This window comes from Erpetoichthys calabaricus, chromosome 10 (genome assembly GCF_900747795.2).
Source record: "Erpetoichthys calabaricus chromosome 10, fErpCal1.3, whole genome shotgun sequence".
NCBI classification, from domain to species: Eukaryota; Metazoa; Chordata; class Cladistia; order Polypteriformes; family Polypteridae; genus Erpetoichthys; species Erpetoichthys calabaricus.
The window spans coordinates 161,157,522-161,180,991 of NC_041403.2; the positions used below are offsets into that span (position 1 = coordinate 161,157,522).

The 23,470-nt window shown below is 39.3% G+C and overlaps 1 protein-coding gene across 1 annotated transcript; it reads left to right on the forward strand.

Moving 5' to 3' along the window:
• The first annotated feature begins 582 nt into the window (after positions 1–582).
• LOC114659686 (transmembrane protein 109-like) lies at positions 583–22,677 on the forward strand. Its single transcript, XM_028812292.2, has 4 exons — positions 583–709; positions 13,125–13,372; positions 19,297–19,399; positions 21,839–22,677. The coding sequence occupies exons 2-4, from the start codon at positions 13,175–13,177 to the stop codon at positions 22,186–22,188; spliced, it is 651 nt and encodes a 216-aa protein (XP_028668125.2). The 5' UTR covers positions 583–709; positions 13,125–13,174; the 3' UTR covers positions 22,189–22,677.
• Positions 22,678–23,470: the final 793 nt, after the last annotated feature.

Here is a 23,470-nt window from a genome sequence, read left to right on the forward strand (position 1 = left end):
TTTATGTATATAACATTACTTCTATTTATTATGTATTTTATTTTATGTTCATATATTTTAATTCTATTTCTGTTTTATGTTGTTTTGTTTTTCTTTTATTCTATTATTGTAAAGCACTTTGGCCACAGCATTACTATGTTGTTTTAAATGTGCTATATAAATAAATTGACATTGACATTTTGTTTTCTAATTTTAAAGTTTCCTAATGTAGAGAAAAGTCAAGCAAAATGACACTTTTTATTGGCTAACTAAAAAGATTACAATATGCAGGCTTTCAAGGCAACTCAAGGTCATTTTGCTTGACTTTTCTCTACATTCATAATGGCTAACATGGTACAACACCCTAGTACAGTACTAAAGTTTTCTAATAAATTCAAATAATTTATTTTTGCTTTGGAGTGAAGTAGGATTTGCTTTGCAATTCAATATTGAAAAAAAAAACTGTCAGCGATATATAAATAACTAGACTGGAAACTTCTGAAGTTATCCAGGGCTTCCTACATTATTGCCTGCGTCATGTTCATTCTTCAAAACTTCGGTGACTTCCCTACAGGAGCCATTTTGGCTTGGCAGGCACTGGAATGGGCGGGGCAATGAGGCAATATGGCGAATGTAGGCGTGGTTTCACGACAACTGTCCCAATCACGCTAAGTGGTCGGTCTAGTCGCGTGTGTCTGCTTGACCGCACGAAGAGTTGTTCTTATCTTTCGTAAGTTTCACATTTTATTTCTTCTCTTGAAGTTATCGTGGTTGGAATGCTCTTTTCTTTTTTGCGTTACTGATTATTCAAACTTTAACGACTCAGAATATCCCGGGGTGGGGCAGGGAGGGACGCCTGTGACGTACAAGTCGGTATTATGTCGGGACGCGCATGGCTTGTCCCGTTTGAAATTCTGGATGTTCCTTCATTTCGGATATCACTCTAGTGTTTTTGTAAGGATTTGGGCCATTGTTTGTTTCATCAAAGTAAAAGCGACATGCTACTTCTTAGCCATCCGCGTTACAGGACGGTGCGGGAGCCGAGCCGATCACCTGTGCGACAAAGTTGGGAGAAAAAACCGTTCGATTTATTTAACGCCACTGTCGGTAGAAAATCCTGTTTATCTTTTGAAAAATTTAACAAAAGACCGCTTTAGCCATATAGTAGCTTCGGGAGATGCGCCAAAATTAGACCGGCAGCTTAAACCTGTTATGGTCTTGGGAAAAACTTCCTGTTTCTTCAATTAGGGGGTGATCAACACTTCACCCGTGGCCTGGAATTTCCGGACAATTCTTTGAGTTAACAGCCGGGCCGAGCAGATGACTGGCACTAAACCTCAATGTTACGGGCCCTCGTTCTTAACTGTGTCAAGAATAAATCCAGCAGGTTAAAGCTTTCTGACAAGGTAGCAGTCCCAAATTTGCTTTCTAAACGTTGTTACAGCCAGACATCAGAAAGTCCTCACTATGTGGAAGTTTGCATGTTCTCCCTGTGTCTGCATGGGTTTCCTACTGCAGTATAAAAGCATGCCGGTTAGATGAATTGGTGTCACTGAATTAATCTGTGTGTATATGCTTACCATGCAATGGACTACAGTCCAGGGTTTGTTCCTGCCATGTGCCCTGTGCTAGCTCCAACCCCCCCTGCGACCCCGGTCTGGAATAAAAAAGGTTAATAAAATGACATGAAAATATTACAAAATAATATTTTTGTGGTGGGCGTTGAGTGTGGCTTAAAACTTCAAAATCCTTATTTTTGAATCCAGGTCTAGTTGTTGTTGGTGTAAAATTTGCACTTTTTATTTTCTCTCATATGTAGGTTTTTCTTCTGGTGCTCAGATTTCTGAAACCTATCCAAAATCATGAGAGTTAGGTTCTCTTCCAGTCAAATGTCTGAACACACCCAGAAAATGTCATGTTTTTGCTGCAATTTGATACCTTTTTGTTTATCGTGATACCAAAATACAGGCAACATCTTAAACAAACCTCTCCCTTTAATTTCACTGTGGTCTACTGATCTCTCTCCTCTGGCATATATTCAGGAAAGTCAGATTTTTTTCTTTTTATTGCTTCATGAATACCAATTATCAATTTATACAATCTAAAATACTGTACCCCTGCACCTCAGAAATGTTTTTTATTGGATCAACGTTGTCACCTCTGTTCACTTCTTTTGCAAACGCTCCGGCACTGGCTCCCCTGTCATTTCTGTTTGGACACAAGTCTGTCACTTTCTGTTTTCATTTCTTTTTGTGACTGTTAACCCCGATGCCACTTTTATTATCCCTCTCTACTCTCACTTCTCACCAGCGTGATTTGTTCTGTCTTGCCACTTTCAGTTGCCAATTTACTGCCTGCCTCTTGATGGAAAACCCCAGAGCTTTTCACTTTTAACAACTGACGTTCCTCATTTTTTAACTGAATCATCCTTGAACAGTTCTCTTGCTAATGCTTCAGTTAAGTCGATTTAGAACTGATCTGCCTTGACTAGGCCTGAGTAAAAAAAATGATTTTTCATTATTTTTCTTGGAAACGATTCAATATCGGTTCTTAAAGTGTCAAGATTGATCTCATGAATCTCTATCCTGCTCAATTACTATATGCAGATTTTTGCTTATTTAGTTTTTGGTGTCTGATCAAAGCACTTTACAACTTTCGCTTAAAATAGTGCATTCTCTTTAACTGAAATCAGCATCTTCGAAACTTAAATCGGATGTGTGGACTTACTACGGATTCAAGCAGTGGGTTTGTAAAGAACAACTGGATAAAAGCGAGGCCATATGCAAGTTGTGCAGCTTAGGAGTTAATTATTGTTGTAACACCACACATTTCAGAAATCTCTTATCTCGATGTTGCCCAGAAATGTCTTAGTCGACATTCACACAATTAGAACCTAAACAATCTGCACTGGAGTCTGCACTTAGTTCCAAGAGTTTAAGTTTCCTTGTGCCAAAAAATAACAGAATTTATAGCAGTTTTTATATCTTTATAGATAATACGCTACCCTGGCTATTTGTGTTATTTGTTATTGTGGCTATTTTTGTTTGTCTGTTCAGGATTTTAAATCACCTGTAGCTCGCAAACCGTTTGACCTATTGACCTGAAATTTGGTACACATATACCACGTGATGTCTACTATCTGCTTTCGTGGTGATGATTGACCTCCAACATTATTCCTCTTTTTATTTTTATTTTATTTTATTGTAGAAGCAACTCTCGGCAGCGGCCATGTGGCGCATGCGTATGGGCGCTGTTCTCATTCCCTACCACCTTCACCGTCACTTCCTCTACCTCTTCATATCTTAAATCATTCTTAAGGCAGATTGAAGACTTAAGTGCCAGCTTAAGTGAAAAATGAAAGAAAACATACTAAGAATTGCAACACAAACACTGACTTAATCAGTATAAAACGCGAAAAGAATTTTCAGAGCAGCCTACGATATAAAAGTGAGTGTGTGCTCACAGCAGCCGACTTGAAGTAGCTCCATAATAGCGGCATTATCAGTCACGCTGGTCGGTTCTTTTTCTTTTATGTTCGATTCATTCAATGCCGCTGTCAACAGGCATCAGCTCTACATCCTCATGGATCCTCTTATGCAGTTGTACACCTAGACCTTCCCCATCTTCTTTTTTTCTATCCTGGTTAGATGTAGTTTGTACTCTTCTCTCAAGGTAGTAATGGAATTTTTTCCCTGAAATCCTTAGTTTCTTGGTAATCTGTCACATGGAATAGGCTTCATTCTGCAATTAAAAAAAATGAAAAATTCAGACTTGAGCATCAGTAGGCTTTGAGGCCTAGGAACTAAGTTACCTGAACTATTTTATAACATTTCAGTAATTTTTACCACTCTGATGCTGATCTTTCTGATCATAAAATAGGTCATAATGATAGGAATTGATGAGAAGAATTCATAATTAATTGCAGAATTATAGTATTTGCCATAATTCTCGAGATATTATAAAAAAATAATTTGAGGGTTCCTCTAGAGTGCCTTTTTCTCTTGAATGATTTGGCTTGAAAACTAATCGGCACCTTGTCATCTCATAACAGACTTAAGTTTCAAGTTTGGTATTTTCCTGTCCAGCTGTTTTTTAGCTTTAGACCATCCACAAGAAACTGTGACACACAGACACACACCCATCATCGAGGTATGAGTGTTTTAAGTATCCGGGGACGCTAAAACGTCGAGATCCGTCGAAAACTGGAGATCGAAATTTTTGACAACTCTAAAGCTTTTGCTCTCCCACCCCAAAAAACCCCCAAGGTAGATGATAGGTTATCGTGGGGAAAGGTGCAAAGCAAAAAAATCTGACTTGCTTTTTGAGAAAGCTGTATCGTTTTGGCAATTTTTGAACCCAGAGCTAAAATTTATGAATGCCAGTACCTAGCAACCCAAGTGATCAAAATAACAGGTATCAGTGGTGCCAGTGTAGTTACAAAGGTTTCTCTAATAACCAGTTAGCATTTGTATATCTCTCCATTATAATAAAAAAAATCTTGGGTCGAGACGTGATTTTCTCGGAGACACTTTAATGTCCCTTGAGACAAAAGGACAGCTGCTGTACAGGCTTTTAAATGTTTGAAGCGCTGCAAGACATGCAGATCACGCAGCACGGCACAAGCAGCAGCAGCAGCAAGCCAGCTGATCGAGCATAGAGGAGGTAAAAAACAAATGTATTTGTTTCCCATGGTATCACTGTTTAAGGGGGGGTTTTGGAGGAGCGACCGCATCTCCTTAGCGTGCGTTCTGCCCTCCTCTTCACAACGCGAGAGACAGAGACGTGAAGTGGCTGGTGTGTAACGTGCCCCGGGGATGGGGGGTGGGAATCAAGCAGGGGGCAAAGCCCCCTAGTGACTAATTAAGGATAAGCTAAGGGAGTTTACCATGAGGACACTGAAGAAATGGTCGCTGAAAATGGAACATTGCTGTCATACGCGAATAATAAGTTAAAAATCAGTCATTTCCAGAAGTAATATTCATTAGCAACACTAGTAATTTAATGGTATCTTGATTAAAAATAAGGCATAAAGTTCTGTCAAAAACAGGAACATTTATGAGTGTGTCCAGGCTTTTGACATGTAGTGTATATTGTGGATGCTGAATTTCCTTAGTTTAAGTAATTGTGTGTGTGTGTGTGTGTGTGTGTATGAAAAAATGTCTCCTTTAATGACCTAGCATCTTATCCAGGGCTCCAAACTTTGGTAATCCTACTCTGGATAAGATGTATAGGTGGTTGGTTGGCTATAATGCAGATTGCTTGGAATGAGTGTATTTCCTGAATCTACTTTAGGGTTATGGAGAGTATCCTGGTCATATTAGACACAAACCTATTACAGGGCAAATCCATGTGTATACTCACACCAGGCTTCATTAGGATCACCCTTTAAACTATTCTGTACATCTTTTGAGACGTGGGAGTAAAATTGGAATAGGATGAGAAAAACTTGCAAAGACACGAGAAGAATGTGCAGGCTTCACAGACTCGGCGATCAAGCTAGGATATGACCTCAGTCTGATGGAAAGGGCAGGCAAGAAGCTCAGACCGCTGCTTTTAAAATATCTGGTTAGAATGGAGTCAGCTGTTCTCCTTTGGTCTTTGGGGAGGGGCGCAGGTTCTTACTCTGCACCTGTTAGCTTGTTGAAAGGTTCACTCAGAGGGAGAGTTGGTACTGGTGTGTTATAAACCCGCCACTCAACCCAGATAGCGCTTCTCCATTCACTCATGCGATGAGCCTTTCAATGTTATACTTAATGGCATTAGAAACTTTGTGACAGAAGTAATTAAAAATCGAATTTTACGTATTTTTGTTTTGTAAAAAACAATGAAGTTTTTCTCTTGCCTGTGCCTGTGGCAGGGTTATAACACAGCAGTACCGGATAGTTTCACTTCTTGCCAGATTTGATTGTTAATTTTCCTGTTTCTGCTCTCTGTTGACCTACAGTGTGAAACCAGGCAAAACTCTGTGTGTGACAGTTGTGTTCAGTCTAAGACTGGTTTACTTAATAGAGTAACAATTCAAATATCTGATGCTCAGTCTTCAAAAAAACTCTGTTAAGCAACGTATTGTGGGATGGGTAATTTCACAACTATTTTTAATTCCCTGGAATTACTGTTTTACATATCTTTGAATATAATATGCTACCGTGACTGTCCGTATGTCTGTCCAGGATTTTAAATCACCTGTACCTTGAGGTGCAGAGTGGAGGCAGAACCTCTGCGTTTTTCCCAGTTGATTCTGGGGTTTATCAGGGGTGTGTTCTGCTCTTACTCTGTTCAATGCTTGTATGGACTGGGTGTTGGGCAGGGTTGTGTGGTCCAGTGGCTGTGGGACATCTGTTGGTGAAGAAAGGTTCATGGATCTTGACGATGCTGTGATCTTCGCGGAGTCAATGGAGGCTCTGATTGGGGCGTTCAAGAGCTGAGCTAGGAGTCTGAGTGTCAGGGCTTGCGAGTGTCCTGGATAAAAACCAAAGATCCAGGAGTCCTGATGCTCCCAGTCTTGCTATATGGTTGCGCAACATGGACGCTATCCAGTGACCTGAGATGAAGACTGGACTCCTTTGGTACTGTGTCTCTCCGGAAAATAGTTGGGCACTGTTGGTTTGACTTTGTGTTGAATGAGCGGTTGCTCACGGAGTTCCAAATGAGGTACATTACCTGCATTGTGAGGGAGTGTCAGTTACGGCACTACGGCCATATGGTGCGTTTCCCCGAGGGTGATCCAGCTTGTAAGGTCCTCATTGTTGGGGACCCGAGTGGCTGGACCAGGCCAAGGGGTCGATCATGTAACACCTGGCTGCAGCAAATAGAGGGTCATTTCTGGAGGGTGGGACTGGACCGCGTGTTTGCCTGGGGGGGTTGCCAACCGGGATCCCGATTTGTTTCGTTGTGTAGTTGGTGCGGCAACGCACTGTACCAGTGCATGCTCCCCAACTTGACTTGTACCTCGCAAACTATTTCACCTATTGACCTGAAATTTGATACACATATTTTACATGGCATCTACTATCCGCTTTCGGGGTGATGATTGACCTCCAAGGTTATTCCTGTTTTTAATAGCAAAATCTGGAGACGAAAAGGAACAGCTCAAGATCCAAAGAAGACTACCTCATCTGTTAAACATGGCGGTGCTGGGGGTGTTATGGCTTGGACATGAATGGCTGCCACAGGTCCTGGCACACTTTTCTTCATTGATGATGGAACTGCTGATGGCACTGGCACAATGAATTCTGAGGTGCATAGATACTTATCATCTGCTCAAGTTCCAGAAGATGCCTCCAAACTCCTTGGATGGTGCTTCATCCCACAAACATACTGCTGAATCAACACTGGAGTTCTTAAAAGCTAAAAAATGGAAAATTTGGTCTAGATTGATCAGCCAATTTCAGTCCAATTGAGCAGGCCTTCCATACGCTGAAGAAAAAATTTAAGGGGACAAGGCCCCTCAAAACAAGCAAGAGCTGAAGATGGCTGCATTAGAGGCTTGGCAGAGCATCACCAGAGAAGATCCTCCGCACCTGCTGATGTCGATGAATCGCAGACTTCAAGCGGTCATTGCATTCAAGGGGTACAGACAAAGTCCTAAATATGACAGCTTTAATATGACCTGCCATTGCTGTGTCCCAAACATTATGGTGCCCTAAAATTGGGGACCGTTGTAGAAAATGTGGTGTGTGACCAAAATGTGTGCAAATCTCCTTATGTTAATGTCTGCAATGTGCATTTTAATCATGTCTGAATTGTTTGATTTGTAATTATAAACTGGTGGAGAGGGTAGTGACTTAAGCATCTCTGTATATCACTACCTGAATCAGAGATGCATATGTAAAAACGGCCCATTCACTATGGCAGCACTCTGGCTCTCTGCCAGGATTCTAAATGTTGTCTTTAGTTTACCATCTGTTGTAGGTTATGTTCATAGCCCATTTCACCAGTAGTGCTTCCTGTTCATGGAGCTGGAGTGTGGTGACTTGTTGCACATTACTCATACGTGTTAAGGGAGAATTTCATCGTACTCTACATGTAACAAATACGTGCTTGAACTTGAAAACATAATAGCCATTGTTTTAATGTACAGTATCACGTTAGTGCTTCACATGGCAATTAGATTTGCATATGCAGAGAATGGTGGGACATCTATTCACCCGCACAGTTCTACTAAAATATTTATGAGCTTCAGACCTTATTGGGATGTTAATTACTGTGTTTTTGTATTTCTTATTTGTTCATGTCTAAGGGGAGCGGTTTGGATGGTGTAGTTTAACTGAATGAGCACCGTCCCATTATGGAGACTCTTCAGACACAAGGGACTGGCCCTTTAAGTGAAAGAGTTTAGTTATGACTTGAGCTGGTAACCAGAGTGCAGTAAGTGGTATTGAAATGTGAATGTTGGTGTATACAGTACTGTATAATTTATAAATATTAAAGCGATGAAGATTGCAATGTTGAAACATTCAGATATTATGAATGTGCTTGTATGTACATAATGTAGTAAGGATCAATGTCCTAGAGGCGAAGGTCATGTTAGTGAAAGCAGATTTTCACAGCAGATGTATCCTGTTATACCAACTTTATTTCAGTAATATGTTTAGTTATGTTTGTGTCAGTAGTTTAACGGTTAAATGTAAGATGCTAATGAAAAGCTTTATTAGTGGGCTGACTGGTTAAACTTCTTTTGTTACTTTGTAATTCTTATATTGTTAGCGCATTAGATATATGGTAAGAGTTTATTAGTGGATTCTGTATCTTCCTTTACTTTTTGAATTTGAGATGAAAAAAAAAAAAAAGAAGACCTAGAATTTATTTAGCTCTTTGCAAGACCCTCAAACCGCTTAGCATGTGGGGTTTGAGTCACTTTAACCACCACCAATGTGTAGCACCCAACTGAATAATGTGACGGCAGCATAATACAAATATAGCATATATATATATATGTGTGTGTGTGTGTGTGTGTGTGTGTGTATACACACATATACATACATACATATATACATATATATATATATATATTTTTTTTTTCTCCCATACACACACAGGGGTGGGCAAAAGTAGGCTTACAGTTACTCCATGGAAAAAGACATGCAGGCTATGACTGCTACACTCAAGTACACTTTAATAATAACAACAGATGACTAAGCTCTGTTTTGCATACTTACAACTGTAAACCTAATTTTGCCCACCCTTGTGTGTGTGTGTGTGTGTGTGTATACTGTAAAAAAAAAAATATATATATATAATCTATATATCTTCTTACATAATACGCTACTGTGGCGGTTTGTTTGTCTGTCCAGGATTTCCAATCACCTGTAGCTCGCAAACTACTATTGACCTGAAATTTGGTACACATATACTATGTGGCGTCTACTGTCCGCTTTTGGGGTGATGATTGACCTCCAAGGTTATTCCTCTTTTTATTTTTATTTTATTGTAGAATCAACTCTCAACAGCGGCTAGTAGAACGGCCTTGCGGCACATGTGTACCAGCGCCATTCTCATTCCCTACCACCTTCGCCGTCACTTCCCCTACCTCTTCATATCTTAAATCATTCTTAAGTCTTCAATCTGCCTCAAGTGCCAGCTTAAGTGAAAAATTTAAGAAAACATACTAAGTAATTGCAACACAAACACTGACTTGGAACAGTTTTAACGCGGAAAGACGCTGACGAAAGAAGAGAAGAAGTGGGCCGCTAAGGTAAAGAAAAGAATGCTAAACGTACAGAGAAAGAGGATGAATACTATGAATGCTCAAGTCAAGTGTATTCACTGCACATTATCATGCAGTGTGCTGTTACTGGTGTATATACAGTGGTGTGAAAAACTATTTGCCCCCTTCCTGATTTCTTATTCTTTTGCATGTTTGTCACACAAAATGTTTCTGATCATCAAACACATTTAACCATTAGTCAAATATAACACAAGTAAACACAAAATGCAGTTTGTAAATGGTGGTTTTTATTATTTAGGGAGAAAAAAAAATCCAAACCTACATGGCCCTGTGTGAAAAAGTAATTGCCCTCTGAACCTAATAACTGGTTGGGCCACCCTTAGCAGCAATAACTGCAATCAAGCGTTTGTGATAACTTGCAATGAGTCTTTCACAGCGCTCTGGAGGAATTTTGGCCCACTCATCTTTGCAAAATTGTTGTAATTCAGCTTTATTTGAGGGTTTTCTAGCATGAACCGCCTTTTTAAGGTCATGCCATAGCATCTCAATTAGATTCAGGTCAGGACTTTGACTAGGCCACTCCAAAGTCTTCATTTTGTTTTTCTTCAGCCATTCAGAGGTGGATTTGCTGGTGTGTTTTGGGTCATTGTCCTGTTGCAGCACCCAAGATCGCTTCAGCTTGAGTTGACGAACAGATGGCCGGACATTCTCCTTCAGGATTTTTTGGTAGACAGTAGAATTCATGGTTCCATCTATCACAGCAAGCCTTCCAGGTCCTGAAGCAGCTAAACAACCCCAGACCATCACACTACCACCACCATATTTTACTGTTGGTATGATGTTCTTTTTCTGAAATGCTGTGTTCCTTTTACGCCAGATGTAATGGGACATTTGCCTTCCAAAAAGTTCAACTTTTGACTCATCAGTCCACAAGGTATTTTCCCAAAAGTCTTGGCAATCATTGAGATGTTTCTTAGCAAAATTGAGACGAGCCCTAATGTTCGTTTTGCTTAACAGTGGTTTGCGTCATGGAAATCTGCCATGCAGGCCATTTTTGCCCAGTCTCTTTCTTATGGTGGAGTCGTGAACACTGACCTTAATTGAGGCAAGTGAGGCCTGCAGTTCTTTAGACGTTGTCCTGGGGTCTTTTGTGACCTCTCGGATGAGTCGTCTCTGCGCTCTTGGGGTAATTTTGGTCGGTCGGCCACTCCTGGGAAGGTTCACCACTGTTCCATGTTTTTGCCATTTGTGGATAATGGCTCTCACTGTGGTTCACTGGAGTCCCAAAGCTTTAGAAATGGCTTTATAACCTTTACCAGACTGATAGATCTCAATCACTTCTGTTCTCATTTGTTCCTGAATTTCTTTGGATCTTGGCATGATGTCTAGCTTTTGAGGTGCTTTTGGTCTACTTCTCTGTGTCAGGCAGCTCCTATTTAAGTGATTTCTTGATTGAAACAGGTGTGGCAGTAATCAGGCCTGGGGGTGGCTATGGAAATTGAACTCAGGTGTGATACACCACAGTTAGGTTATTTTTTAACAAGGGGGCAATTACTTTTTCACACAGGGCCATGTAGGTTTGGATTTTTTTTCTCCCTAAATAATAAACACCATCATTTAAAAACTGCATTTTGTGTTTACTTGTGTTATATTTGACTAATGGTTAAATGTGTTTGATGATCAGAAACATTTTGTGTGACAAACATGCAAAAGAATAAGAAATCAGGAAGGAGGCAAATAGTTTTTCACACCACTGTATATATATATATATATATATATATATATATATATATATATATACCTGGTAAGTAACCACCCATACAATCAGATTGTGATTCAGACTACGAATGCCGTGAATGTAATTACCGATCTACATGCTGTCAAATAAACGAACCACACGCCGTGGCGCAACGTTAGGGGCTTCGCCTCTAGCGCTGACGTCCGAGGTTCGATTCCCGAGAGGGAGTGCAGTGAGAGTGTACGCCTGATGAGCCCAGAATTAGGGTGAAACACGTGTCGCGTACTCGTTGCATTATTTGACAGTAAACTATTTCAACCATATATATAAATATATATAAAAAAAAGAATATTCTATTTGTCTTTTCCCTAAACATTTTCAATACCCTTTGATCAATGTAGACCTCATTTTGCATAGTTGGTCTTTAGGATCATACACCAAGATAGAGTACTCTGGAATAAAAAATTTTGACCCTGGGGGGTCCCATTATGTTTATTTATTTATTGATTGAATGATTGTGTGCTACAGTTTGTACACCAGTGCCACCTGCTGGCTTAGAGCAAATGAAACATCCGAAGAGACTGAAACCAGACCAGCAGACAAAATGACCAGAGGTTAACATCACTTATCCGCTGCATGCTGCTTCTATCTACTGTCTTATAAAAAGGAGTATGGTGCGCTTTTGTATGGAGGGGTGGTGTTGGGTGAGGCTTGATCAAGAGTGGAAGCGTAGCGTAACACAAAGGAGGGGTTGTTTAGCTCCTGAAAGAGGGCTTTTAAGTAATCAAAAGAAGTTGGGACACCTGTGCAAATTGTTTGCTTCAACTTGCAAGGCTTCATTTATTTTAATCACTGCAAAACATCTGTATGTTGTAACCTATTAATTGTTCCCTGAAGAAGGCTCATTTGTAATATTCTGAAATCTCCTTTTTTTCAGTTTTTTGCTAACCTAAACTTTAAATTTAAACATCTGGCAGTTTTCTATTTAGCTTTTCACCATTTTAGGTCATACATTACATTTCAGCTGATTAAATTTGAAGAAATACTGGAAAACTAAGGTGTTCTAATACTTTTGACCAGTAGAGTGTATGTGTGTGTGTGTGTATATGTGTGTGTATATATATGTATGTATGTATGTATGTATGTATGTATACACACAGCTAGTCCAGCTTATTGTGTTCACAAAAGGGACATGCCACTAGATGTTTGTGCAGAATGACTCCTCTCTAGAGTTGATATCAGAGTGAATCATTTCTGTTGCCAGCTTTAAAAATAAATATCAACAGGATTATGCTACATCCTCCTAGGCAGTAATGTGGACACATCCATTTCATGGTCTGGATCAAATGTATCGAATTTAATTGTAATGTATGTCCATTTTGTATTTCTTTTTCACATACATCTCCAGACCTTCTCTGGCTTTTCCACTCTGTCTGGTCATATCGTATGACACCTGTCAAGCAGCAAATCATTTCTGAAACAGGAGGTTTAAGCTGGTTCGCTGCAAAAACAAAAATGCCACAATACCCAAACTTCCTGTAACTCACCATAAGATGTTTGATTGCTTTTTAACCTGTAAGAATGGTCACATTCTTTATTTTAACTGAGGTTGGACAATTCTGAAGCCTTTCCACCTTATTTTTACCCTTGCTCTTATTTATGGTTAAAATATGTTAAAACATTTTTACTTACTGACGGTTGTACACCTGAAATGACATGGAAATATCTCCTCTTTTACAGGCGCTGAAGCTTTCCAGCCTGCTTCATTGCTGCCGAAACAAGCTGCTGTCATGAACCAACGGCACTGGCTCCTTTACCTGCTGCAGCTGTTCTTACTGCCGGCCTCACTAGCCCAACAGTACACATCCGAAACAAAGAAGACCACGACATTTCCATGGTTCCGGGAGTTTATCGGCGATGTCCTGGAGAAGGGCCGCAATGGTCTGGAATCGTTGTTGGGCCGTGAAGTTGTGGACACGTGCTTGGAGGTGATGAATCTCAAGTTTTTATCTTCAGCATCTTTAACAGTAATCGCCAGATCTGCTACTGCTTGGACCTTCCAACAGTGCATGTACAGTAGTCTGGTTTGGGGTAGGTGGGGTGATTATTACAGTGTTGCCTTTGCAGTTTTAATTTTGGTGTGGGGATGTCCCTGCTACTCCAGCAGTACAGGTTGGCTGCACTATTAGAACATTAGAACACTCTAGACAAGAACAGGCCATTCAGTCCAACAAAGCTTGCCAGTCCTATCCATTATTTCTTCCGAACAAACATCAAGTTGAGCTTTGAAAGTCCCTAAAGTCTTACTGTCTACCACACTACTTGGTCGCTTATTCCAAGTGTCTGTCGTTTTTTGTGTAAAGAAAAACTTCCTAATATTTGTGCGAAATTTACCCTTCACAAGTTTCCAACTGTGTCCCCGTGTTCTTGATGAACTCATTTTAAAATAACAGTCTCGATCCACTGGACTAATTCCCTTCATAATTTTAAACACTTCAATCATGTCACCTCTTAATCTTCTTTTGCTTAAACTGTAAAGGCTCAGCTCTTTTAATCGTTCCTCATAATTCAACCCCTGTGGCCCTGGAATCAGCCTAGTCGCTCTTCTGTGGACCTTTTCTAGTGCTTCTATGTCCTTTTTGTAGCCTGGAGACCAAAACTGCAGATGAGGCCTCACCAGTCTGTTATAAAGCTTGAGCAGAACCTCCTGTGACTTGTACTCCACACATCAAGGCGCTATATAACCTGACATTCTGTTTGCCTTCTTAATGGCTTCTGAACATTGTCGGGAAGTCGATAGCTTAGAGTCCACAACAACTCCTAAATCCTTCTCATAAGGTGTACTCTCAATTTTCCGACCCTATTGTGTATTCAAATCTAACATTTTTACTTCCTATGTGTAACTCTTTACATTTGCTGACATTAAATTTCATCTGCCACAAATCTGCCCAAGCCAGTATGCTGTCCAAGTCCATCTGTGATGATATAACGGATTCCGAATTATCTGCTAATCCACCTATATTGGTATCATCTGCAAACTTCACCAGCGTGTTACTTATATTCCTATCTAAATCATGTATATATTTTAAAAATAGCAATGACTCTATCATTGACCCCTATGGGACACCACTCTTAAATCACCCAGTTCTGATGAGGTTCCTCAAACCATCACCCTCTGCTTCCTGTGTCTGAGCCAATTCTGCACCCATCTAAAAACATCACCCTGAACTCACACTTCTTTTAGTTTGATGCCCAACTTTTCATGTGGCACCTTATCCAATGCTTTCTGAAAATCAAGATAAATAATATCATATTACACGGATGCTACTTCTTGATCCCTGAAGCGAAATTCACTTGCTCCAGCATTAACCTAGAGTGGTGAAAAATTGTCAAAAAAAAAATTGCAAACTATTTCATAAGTAATAAGCATTAGTATAAGTACAACAAAAATTATGTAATTTAAAGAAATGTAGGTTACAATAATGATTATTAATTACATTTATATAGTGCTTTTTTGACCAACTCGAAGTACTTTACATAAACGTAATAATATTAATAATTCTTTACATTTATATGGCAGTTTTCTTACTTCTCAAAGTGCTGCCATGAACAGGGAGCCACTTCAGCCACCACCAATGTATATCATGTAACTGGATTGTACGACAGCAGCTATTATTGCACCATTGTGGTTACCACACATTAGCTATTAGGCTATGAAAGGGTGAGAGAGATATTTGTCCACTAAGAGACAGGGGATGGGAGCCAAAATGAAAAGAATGTGATGGACAGTTTAGCCAGGACATTGGGAAACTAAAGATGCCCAGAGATCTTTTATGACCGTGTAGAATTAGGACTTTGGTTTTACATCTGTTCCTTAGGAGTGTGCCAGTTTTTATAGCATAGTGTTCCCATCACTGCAATGGGACATTGGAATTTCACACACAAACCACTGGGTAAGACCAGCAGCAACCCAAACTTTTCCTTGGTGATCATCCTGGAGGAACATTAAAGGATTACTTCATCCAAAAATTACATTTTTTATGTTACTTACTTCACAAGATTACAAATGAGGACATTAGAGGGTCAGCTCAGGTTGAACAGTTGGGAGACAAAGTCAGAGAGGTGAGATTGCATTGGTTTGGACATGTGCAGAGGAGAGATGAGGGGTATATTGGGAGAAGGATGCTAAGGATAGAGCTGCCAGGGAAGAAGAAGACCTAAGAGAAGATTTATGGATGTGGTGAAAGAAGACATGCAGGTGATGGGTGTAACAGAGCGAGATGACGAGGATAGAAAAATATGGTAAAAGATGATCCGCTGTGGCAACCCCTAATGGGAGCAGCCGAAAGAAGAAGACAACAACTCCATGTAGTTTACAGATACATGGAACTTTATTTTTTTTAAATTGCACAATACCAGCATTATGCCAAACTCTGTACTGGTAGTTAATCGTTGTTATGTACTGGCTCCTCACGCTGTAAACCCAGAGGGAACACCCCCCAAATCTGCTCCATATTATACATGTCTGAACATTCTCGATACTCTGAGGAGTGAAATGTCGATTAATAAATTATGAGCCTTGGAAGGACCCTGATGGAACCGTGTGGCAGTTGGGCTGCATCTGATAAAGCAGCAAGTTTCCAGGTGAGGGAGTTCCCCGTTTTTCACTTCGGTATCATTTTGGTACCGGTATTGAGGGGTGAAAACTGGTATCGGAGCTAAAGTCCAAATTTTAATATCGATCCAGCACTAGTCCAGCGTTGGTCTCTAAATGGCCTTGTCTTTTCTCCTTGAAAACAAGATGGGAAAATTCTTTTTGGCCCTCACTAAAAACCACACAGATTAAGTAATATTAAAGAAGTTAGTTTTTGGGTGGGTAATTCCTTTAAAGTAGAAGTAAAGATTGTGGTAACATTTAACCTTATTTACTGTAGCAGATTTAGAAATATGAACTAAAGGGAAACACTTATTAATAAACATAAGTAGTTTATTCACTGATTAAATTAGATGATTTCAGGGACGACCTACAATTTTGGTTATAAATTATTTTATATTATTGTAGATTTTTCTCTTTGCTTCTGATCCAGTTTTGACTCCCCCTCTCCCTCCATTCCAATAAGCCTCCCTTATCATCTTGTTAGAGGCAGCGCCGTAGCGTAGAGCTAGCACGGCTGTGCCGGGCAGATGGAATTGGGCTGGACATAAGACGTGCTTTGTTAGGCAGGATTTGTGTTGGTAATACATCCTTGTACTCCATTCCCTGCTGTTGCATGTTTGCTTCAATAAGCTTCTCAGTCATTAATCAGTTTGCTACATGTTGCTCATTACATAACAAACTGTTTTAGCATTGAAAAATGAATAAAGTGTCATTGTAAAAGTCCCCGTTCAGTGTTAAGTCACACTTTTAAATGTTACAAGAAAAGTTCCTTTCTTATACACCTTTACAGGCCGTAAAGTTATGTTCCCTTATACTAGTATATCTTTGTGTAAAAATACAGACAATAGTTTACGTTTTCCCCTTTTGTCCTCTCTGCCCTGGTATTTTTTACACACTGAAAGCGGAGACTTTTGAAAATGTTTTCCAGCACTGGATTTTTATGAAAATTCCACTTGCAGCACTGGAGTGTGAGTGGGTGAAAACTGAGTTTTTAAAAACGCAAAGACTAAATCATGCTCTGATTGGTTTGTGCTGCTTATGTAGCAATTCCCTGATTGGATCCTGCTCATGGCATCTGCTTGTGTGTATTTTATTCTTACAGCATTAAGTTTTGTTGTAATTATTACCTGAGAAATTTCATCTGTAGGTTGTCCTTTCCCAATTATTTACACCACTTCAGGTAATAGATTATGCTTCTTTTTATGCTATAAAATGTGACTGTGCTTGCACGGGCATGACTCACGGAGTTGGTATTTTCCAAACAATCCCATGGAGAAATTCAGAAGCATGCAGCAGCGGCAACATCAACAACAACAGTGCAGACTCACAGGGCAGTTAAACCAACCAACCAACCAACCAATCAATTGATCAATTAAATAAATAAAATTAAACTTAACAAGTACATCGGGTAGAAGCATTGAATTGCCTAGTAGCAAATGACAAAGAAAAGACCTTCAGTGGGGCGCTTCTTACCACACCATCGTGGAATGAGCCTGTAGCTAAGAGTGCTCCAAGAGAGCTGCACCCTGGAGGGGATTTTTCATGATGCATCCCCTTTTCCACAACAGTTTCCAGTGTGTCCAGTCTTTGCTCTGTGTTGGAGCAGGCTTTCCCGATACCTTTGTTGAGGCATTGTGCTAGTGATGAATCAACTTACCTTCGTTAAATTTCAAATCATAACACTGGGTAGAAGTGTTGCAATATTTAAGTTCTGCCTTTTTGATACACAAGGTTATTTAGCAATAATAGTGCCATGTCATAACTATTTTTATGCATCTTGCATGTTCAAAAAGATATACCCCCACCCACCCCGCTCAGCACTGAAACATTTTTAACTTCAAAGCATATCCTGCATATGCTATAAAAATGAGATGTGTTTAACTGCAGACCGCAATACCTATGATGGAGGTCAGGTAATGCCTGCAACGTCAGCCATGAAACACCCTTTGAATCAGATACCCTCCCACAACCCTAATGTTAACCATTCCATTGAGTAACGGGGCCCTAATGTTAACCATTGAGTAACGGGCCCTAATGTTAACCATTGTGTAATACATGTGATACATGGCGTTTCATGATGTTGTGGCATTATGTTACTGACATCATAGGTACTACAGTCTGCAATTACACTCTTGATAAAAATGCTTGTTCTTTCCTTTGGGCATAGTAGCCCTTGCAAAATGGGCGTCGACAGGATTTTATAACTGATAACTCAGTCAGTCATTTGTTTTATTTTGTAAAAACTATCTGTCCCTGCAACAACTAGTATTTTTCTATTGGGTAACATTTTCATATGTAGGAAGTAGAAAGCTTGCTGGTGCATCCAGTGTTGGTTCCAGCCATGTCTTTGATACTGCTGGCCCTTGCAAATTTAAAATGGTTTAAGAGTGAGATAAAGCATGGAAAGAAGTCACAAAGTGTCAGTGTATGACTCTCAGCATAGCCTTCTTATCTGCGGTTAGTCAAACTGTTTGGTATGCAGTCTTTGTGTTTGATGGCACTTCGCTCTTTCTCAAGTGTGAAAGTAAATGGCATAAGTAAATGGCTTAAGAAGTACTTCTTAAAAAAACGTTGGCATTATTAAGAAAAAAACGGAATGACTTTATCTATTGTTACTTGTATGTTGTAATTAAAAGCTTTGTAATGAACTTTACAAGACTTTAAAGATCATCAGTTTGGCAGATAAATATAAATTAGAATATTCTGAATCAGTGCTTAATCTAGTTGAGGGTTGCTTTGGGCCAAGGCCTATCCTGGTAGAATCCAGCAGAAACAACTCTGAATGGAGTACCTGAAATTAGATTTGATCAGATAACACTTTATTAATCCTTTGAGGAAATTCAAATGCAAAAAGCAAGATAAACATAAAAAAACAAGAATACAGGACAGATGATGCAGCCAATCAATAAGTAAGTAAATAAAAATAAACGTGACAAGTACATCGTGTGGAAGCATTGCATTGCTGGATAGCAATGGGCAAAAAAAGGCCACTCAAAGGTGCTTTTCAGCACATCATGGTATTCCAAGAGGGGATGGATGGGCTATTCAAGATGGCATCCAATTTTGCCATCATGTTCTTTTCCACAACAGTTTCCCGTGTATCCAGGGTTCATAGGCTTTTCTTATAAGCTTGTTCAGCAAAGATCTTTGGCTTTGCTGCCAGCAACGTTTTCTTTAGATGTTTTCACATATTGCTATTTCTGTCTAAAACAGATGCTAATTCTAGTGTGATTTTTTTTTTCCCCCCTCCTTTAGGTTATCCACAATGGCATTGTGCTGGTCTCAGGGACAGTGGCGACTGGTCTGAATTTGCTAGTCGTGCTGATAAAGGACCTGCTGCTGGCCATGGGCCTGGATGGTGAGTTGAACTAGATAGTCCATTTAGATTTTTGTGCAATGATATCAGGATAGTTAGCTGTAAACTGATCCGTGTGTCTAAAAGATCATCATCCTCGTTTAGCAAAGAAAAATTTAGAATACAAAAATGGTATGTAAGATTGTATGTTGTATGTACAGGTGTGCTTTGGGTTATTAAAGGGTTCCGTTCCTAAAAACATTCACTACTCAATTTTGTATGTATGTCGGAAATTGTTCTGAAAATGTTGTACTAGTCACAAAACCAGCAAAAATATGTTTTATTGGTTAGTTCACAAAAACTAAAAACTTGGGGTAACGCTATGCACATTTTCAGGGTAGCCTCAGACCATGCATATGCACGTTACTACGTGGTTTTGTAAATGAGTGGCGTCAAAGCAGTGGTACTGTTTCTATGGGGTTTCTTGTTTCTTTTTTAGATTCGCGTTGATGACGCAGGCTTTATCAAATAAACCAAAATTAATTACATGTCATTTACAAATTTAAGGCACTTCATTGTAATCAATCTAGCAATCAAACAATATCATGGTGCATGGAATGGCCACATTATTCCAACTGTCATGACTGGTTTAGCGTTGTTAGGAGACATTGCAAATGGAAGAATTAGAAGAGAGTGCATATTTAGACATCATACTGATTTCTTGTGCCATGATGATGGCTGGCTTCTAAGTCAGTTTCAATTTTCAAGAGCTATCCTCTTGGCGCTGTGTGCTGAACTGGCGCCTGCTTTACAAGGGCAGACTTTGAGGAATTGTGCTGTACCTGCTCCTTTGCAAGTTCTGTCCAGCCTCAGGTTTTTAGTCATAGGATCTATCTATCTATCTATCTATCTGTTATAGATAGATAGATATATATATATATATATATAGATAGATAGATAGATAGATAGATAGATAGATATATATAAATATAGACAGATATAATCTATCTATATATATATATATATATATATATATACACACACACACACATATATATCTCTCTATTATATAAAAAAATCTTGGGACAAGATGAGACTTTTCAGCCTGGGGCGTGACTTTTTCCAGAGAGATACTTTCACATCCCGCGAGATGAGACTTTGTGCAAAGAGATTTAACCACGCCCGGGGCTGGAAATAAAAGACAAAAAGAGTAGATGACAAAGTAGAACATCGTAAAGAGGTTCCAAAATGCAAGATACACATGCAGAGCAGGTTAGAGATAATGAAAGTACTAAAATTCGAAAGTCTCAAAAAATGATAGTAAAGATCACATTAGTGCAAACAAACAGAAATTATTACTCGGTGAAATAACAGAACAGCGAAAAGAGATCGAATATATTGTTTGGATTTAGATCGTCTAATTTGTGTTACCATCAGGGAAAAGTAGTGTTTCTTCCCAATGAAGAGGCGTATTTGAAAAGATTTGTTGTTTGGTGAAAGTGAAATTCACATACTCGAGTGGCAGAGACCGAAAACTGGCTGCCGCCTATGCGCAAGTCAGGGGGTTGGCGAGCGAAACCCCCTATTATGTATACGATATAAATAATGTGTGTGTGTGTATATATATATATATATATATATATATATATATATATATATATATATATATACTGTATGTATGTGGATATTCTAAGAATCTAAAGGTTTAGAGATCACTTTCAAAAATGTTACATATAATTTTAGATCCGTTTTAGTACACAGGGAGATTATTGTTGATGCAGATGGTTTAGGGCAAGAGTCCCCAAAGTGGTCGATATTGACCCCCTGGGGTCAACATGAACTTTCTAGGGGTCGATAGTTTCAATAAAAAAATTTGGGGGTCGACGACAGCAAAAATAGACCCCCTTACTACTGCTATTTGTTTGTTACTTCAAAATATCTATGATTCCAATAGGTACCTAATTAAGAAGTAAAATAATTCAAAAAAGCACTTTTTTGATAAAAACACATTACATGCCAAACTTGCGAACGAAAAGGTAAAACGTGTCATTAAAAGAGTAACACGTAAGAATGCATGAAAATACATGTAGCACAAACATGTCTGTGCATTGCGTTGTCGAACGTATCAAAGCAAGTGCGGACATGAAAAACCATTGCATGTGACTAGGGGGTCGACGGTTTTAAAAGTTTTTGGTAAAGGGGTCTGCGGCCGAAAAAAGTTTGGGAACTCTTGGTTTAGGGGATATTTTGATAATTACATGTTTTACTTTTTCATTAATCTCATCAGATTTATGTTATTGACTTTTCTTTTTTTTTTTTTTTTTTTTGCAAAATTTGTTTTTAAATATTTACCTTTTCAGTACTTGGTTGTGAAAGTAAAAACAAAATCTATCCAATCCTACAAAGGGTGGATCTACACATTCTGTCTATCACATCTGCTTGCTCTTGTCCACTTAAAGATGGATCCAATTTCTAAACAAAATCTTTTCCTCTCTTCTTCAGTCCAGTCCATCTTACCAAGTTCCCAGCCCTTCACCCAGCACGAAGTAGCCACAATAATGGCCTGGGCCCTGATGGCTCTGATTATCTACTACTTCCTGGCAGCAGTCCTACGTAGAGTCCTGTGGCTCCTTCAAATGGCAGCTTTCTGCCTGGCGTTCTTCTTCATTCTGCAGAGAGTGGAAGATCCCTACAACAAGGCTGCACTCCTACTGGTGCTGGTCACTTTGGCAGTCCTGCTTGGAGGGGCAGCAACCAGCTCCTCTCAGATAAACACTGCTAAATTGCAACGTGAGATTGAAAAACTGGAACATAAAGTGGGCAACCTAAGCAGTAAACTGAAAAGCTATTAAGAGTCGGATTCACTGTGACTGCTTAGTGTGGCAGCACAAAGAATGGCACATGGCTATCAGTCCTTCACCCAGAAGCTGTCTGACAGTGTTTTGTATTCCCTGTGGGACAAGTTGTTACTAAAGCCACGGCAAATGCATAAATGGACAAATTTATTTTAAGTAATTGGCCATCTGTGTGTGCTATAAAACTCCTTTTATGTCTTTGAAACAAGGGGCCCAAAAGCATCAAATTGCTTCATCATGATGCTTCTGAGACAGCAGTGCTGTCTGAACTTCAGCAAGGTGCTTGGGCCAGAGTGGCTTGTTTTTAATAAGTGTTACATTTAAGCTTTCTTGGGTTTTTATATAAGGTAATTAGGTGTGTAGGACCATGACAGTCATGTGGAAAATGTGTTACAAGAAAGAAAACCTTCTATATTTATGCTGTTTTATCTACATTTTAAGAATGAAACCTAAGTGTGAATTTGAAAATAAATAATTTACATAATACTGCAGGTTTGCTTTGTCTTTTATGATGTTTAGTATTTTTTAATTTTACCTGAAATGCCCGTAACCATTAATCAAACTCATTCTCCTTAATTGTCTGCAATGGTAAGTTGATAAAATTATGCAGTGTTCCAATCTAAGTTTTTCAAAACTATTTGCAAAACTGCTTACTCTTCTGATGCCCAATATGATGCGAGTTCACCTTCTAACATAAAACCGCTAGGTGCCCAATTAGCCAGTAGATGGTGCTGAGGCCATTGAAGTTTTATGCTGCATTTGCACAAGAATTTTCCCAGAGTTAACTTTTTGTGACTGCACACTTTACCAAATTTGTTTTCTTCACATGCAAACCTGGTTTGGGAGAGACACAAGGTTGCTGTTGACTTGCTGCTCAATCTGAAGCATTGAAATTAGTTCAAATTTCTTTCAATAAAAAAATAAAAAGCAAAGGAAATGCATAGAGCAGAAATTTTCACTCAACATCGAGACTGGAGTGATAATTAACATTTTTTCATTTCATTCTGTACATCCGGCGCCGCCGAGCATGGCAGCCTTTTCAGCATCTCCGTGTATGACTGTATGTGTATGTGAATTTCCCATTGGGATTAATAAAGCATCTATCTATCTATTTTATGTATTTAAGTGAGCCGAGAGGTCAACCTCATGTTACAGCTTGGCTCATCCTGATTACTTGTACAGTGATCCCTCGGTATATCGCGCTTCGCCTTTCGCGGCTTCACTCCATCGTGGATTTTATATGTAAGCATATTTAAATATATATCGCGGATTTTTTGCT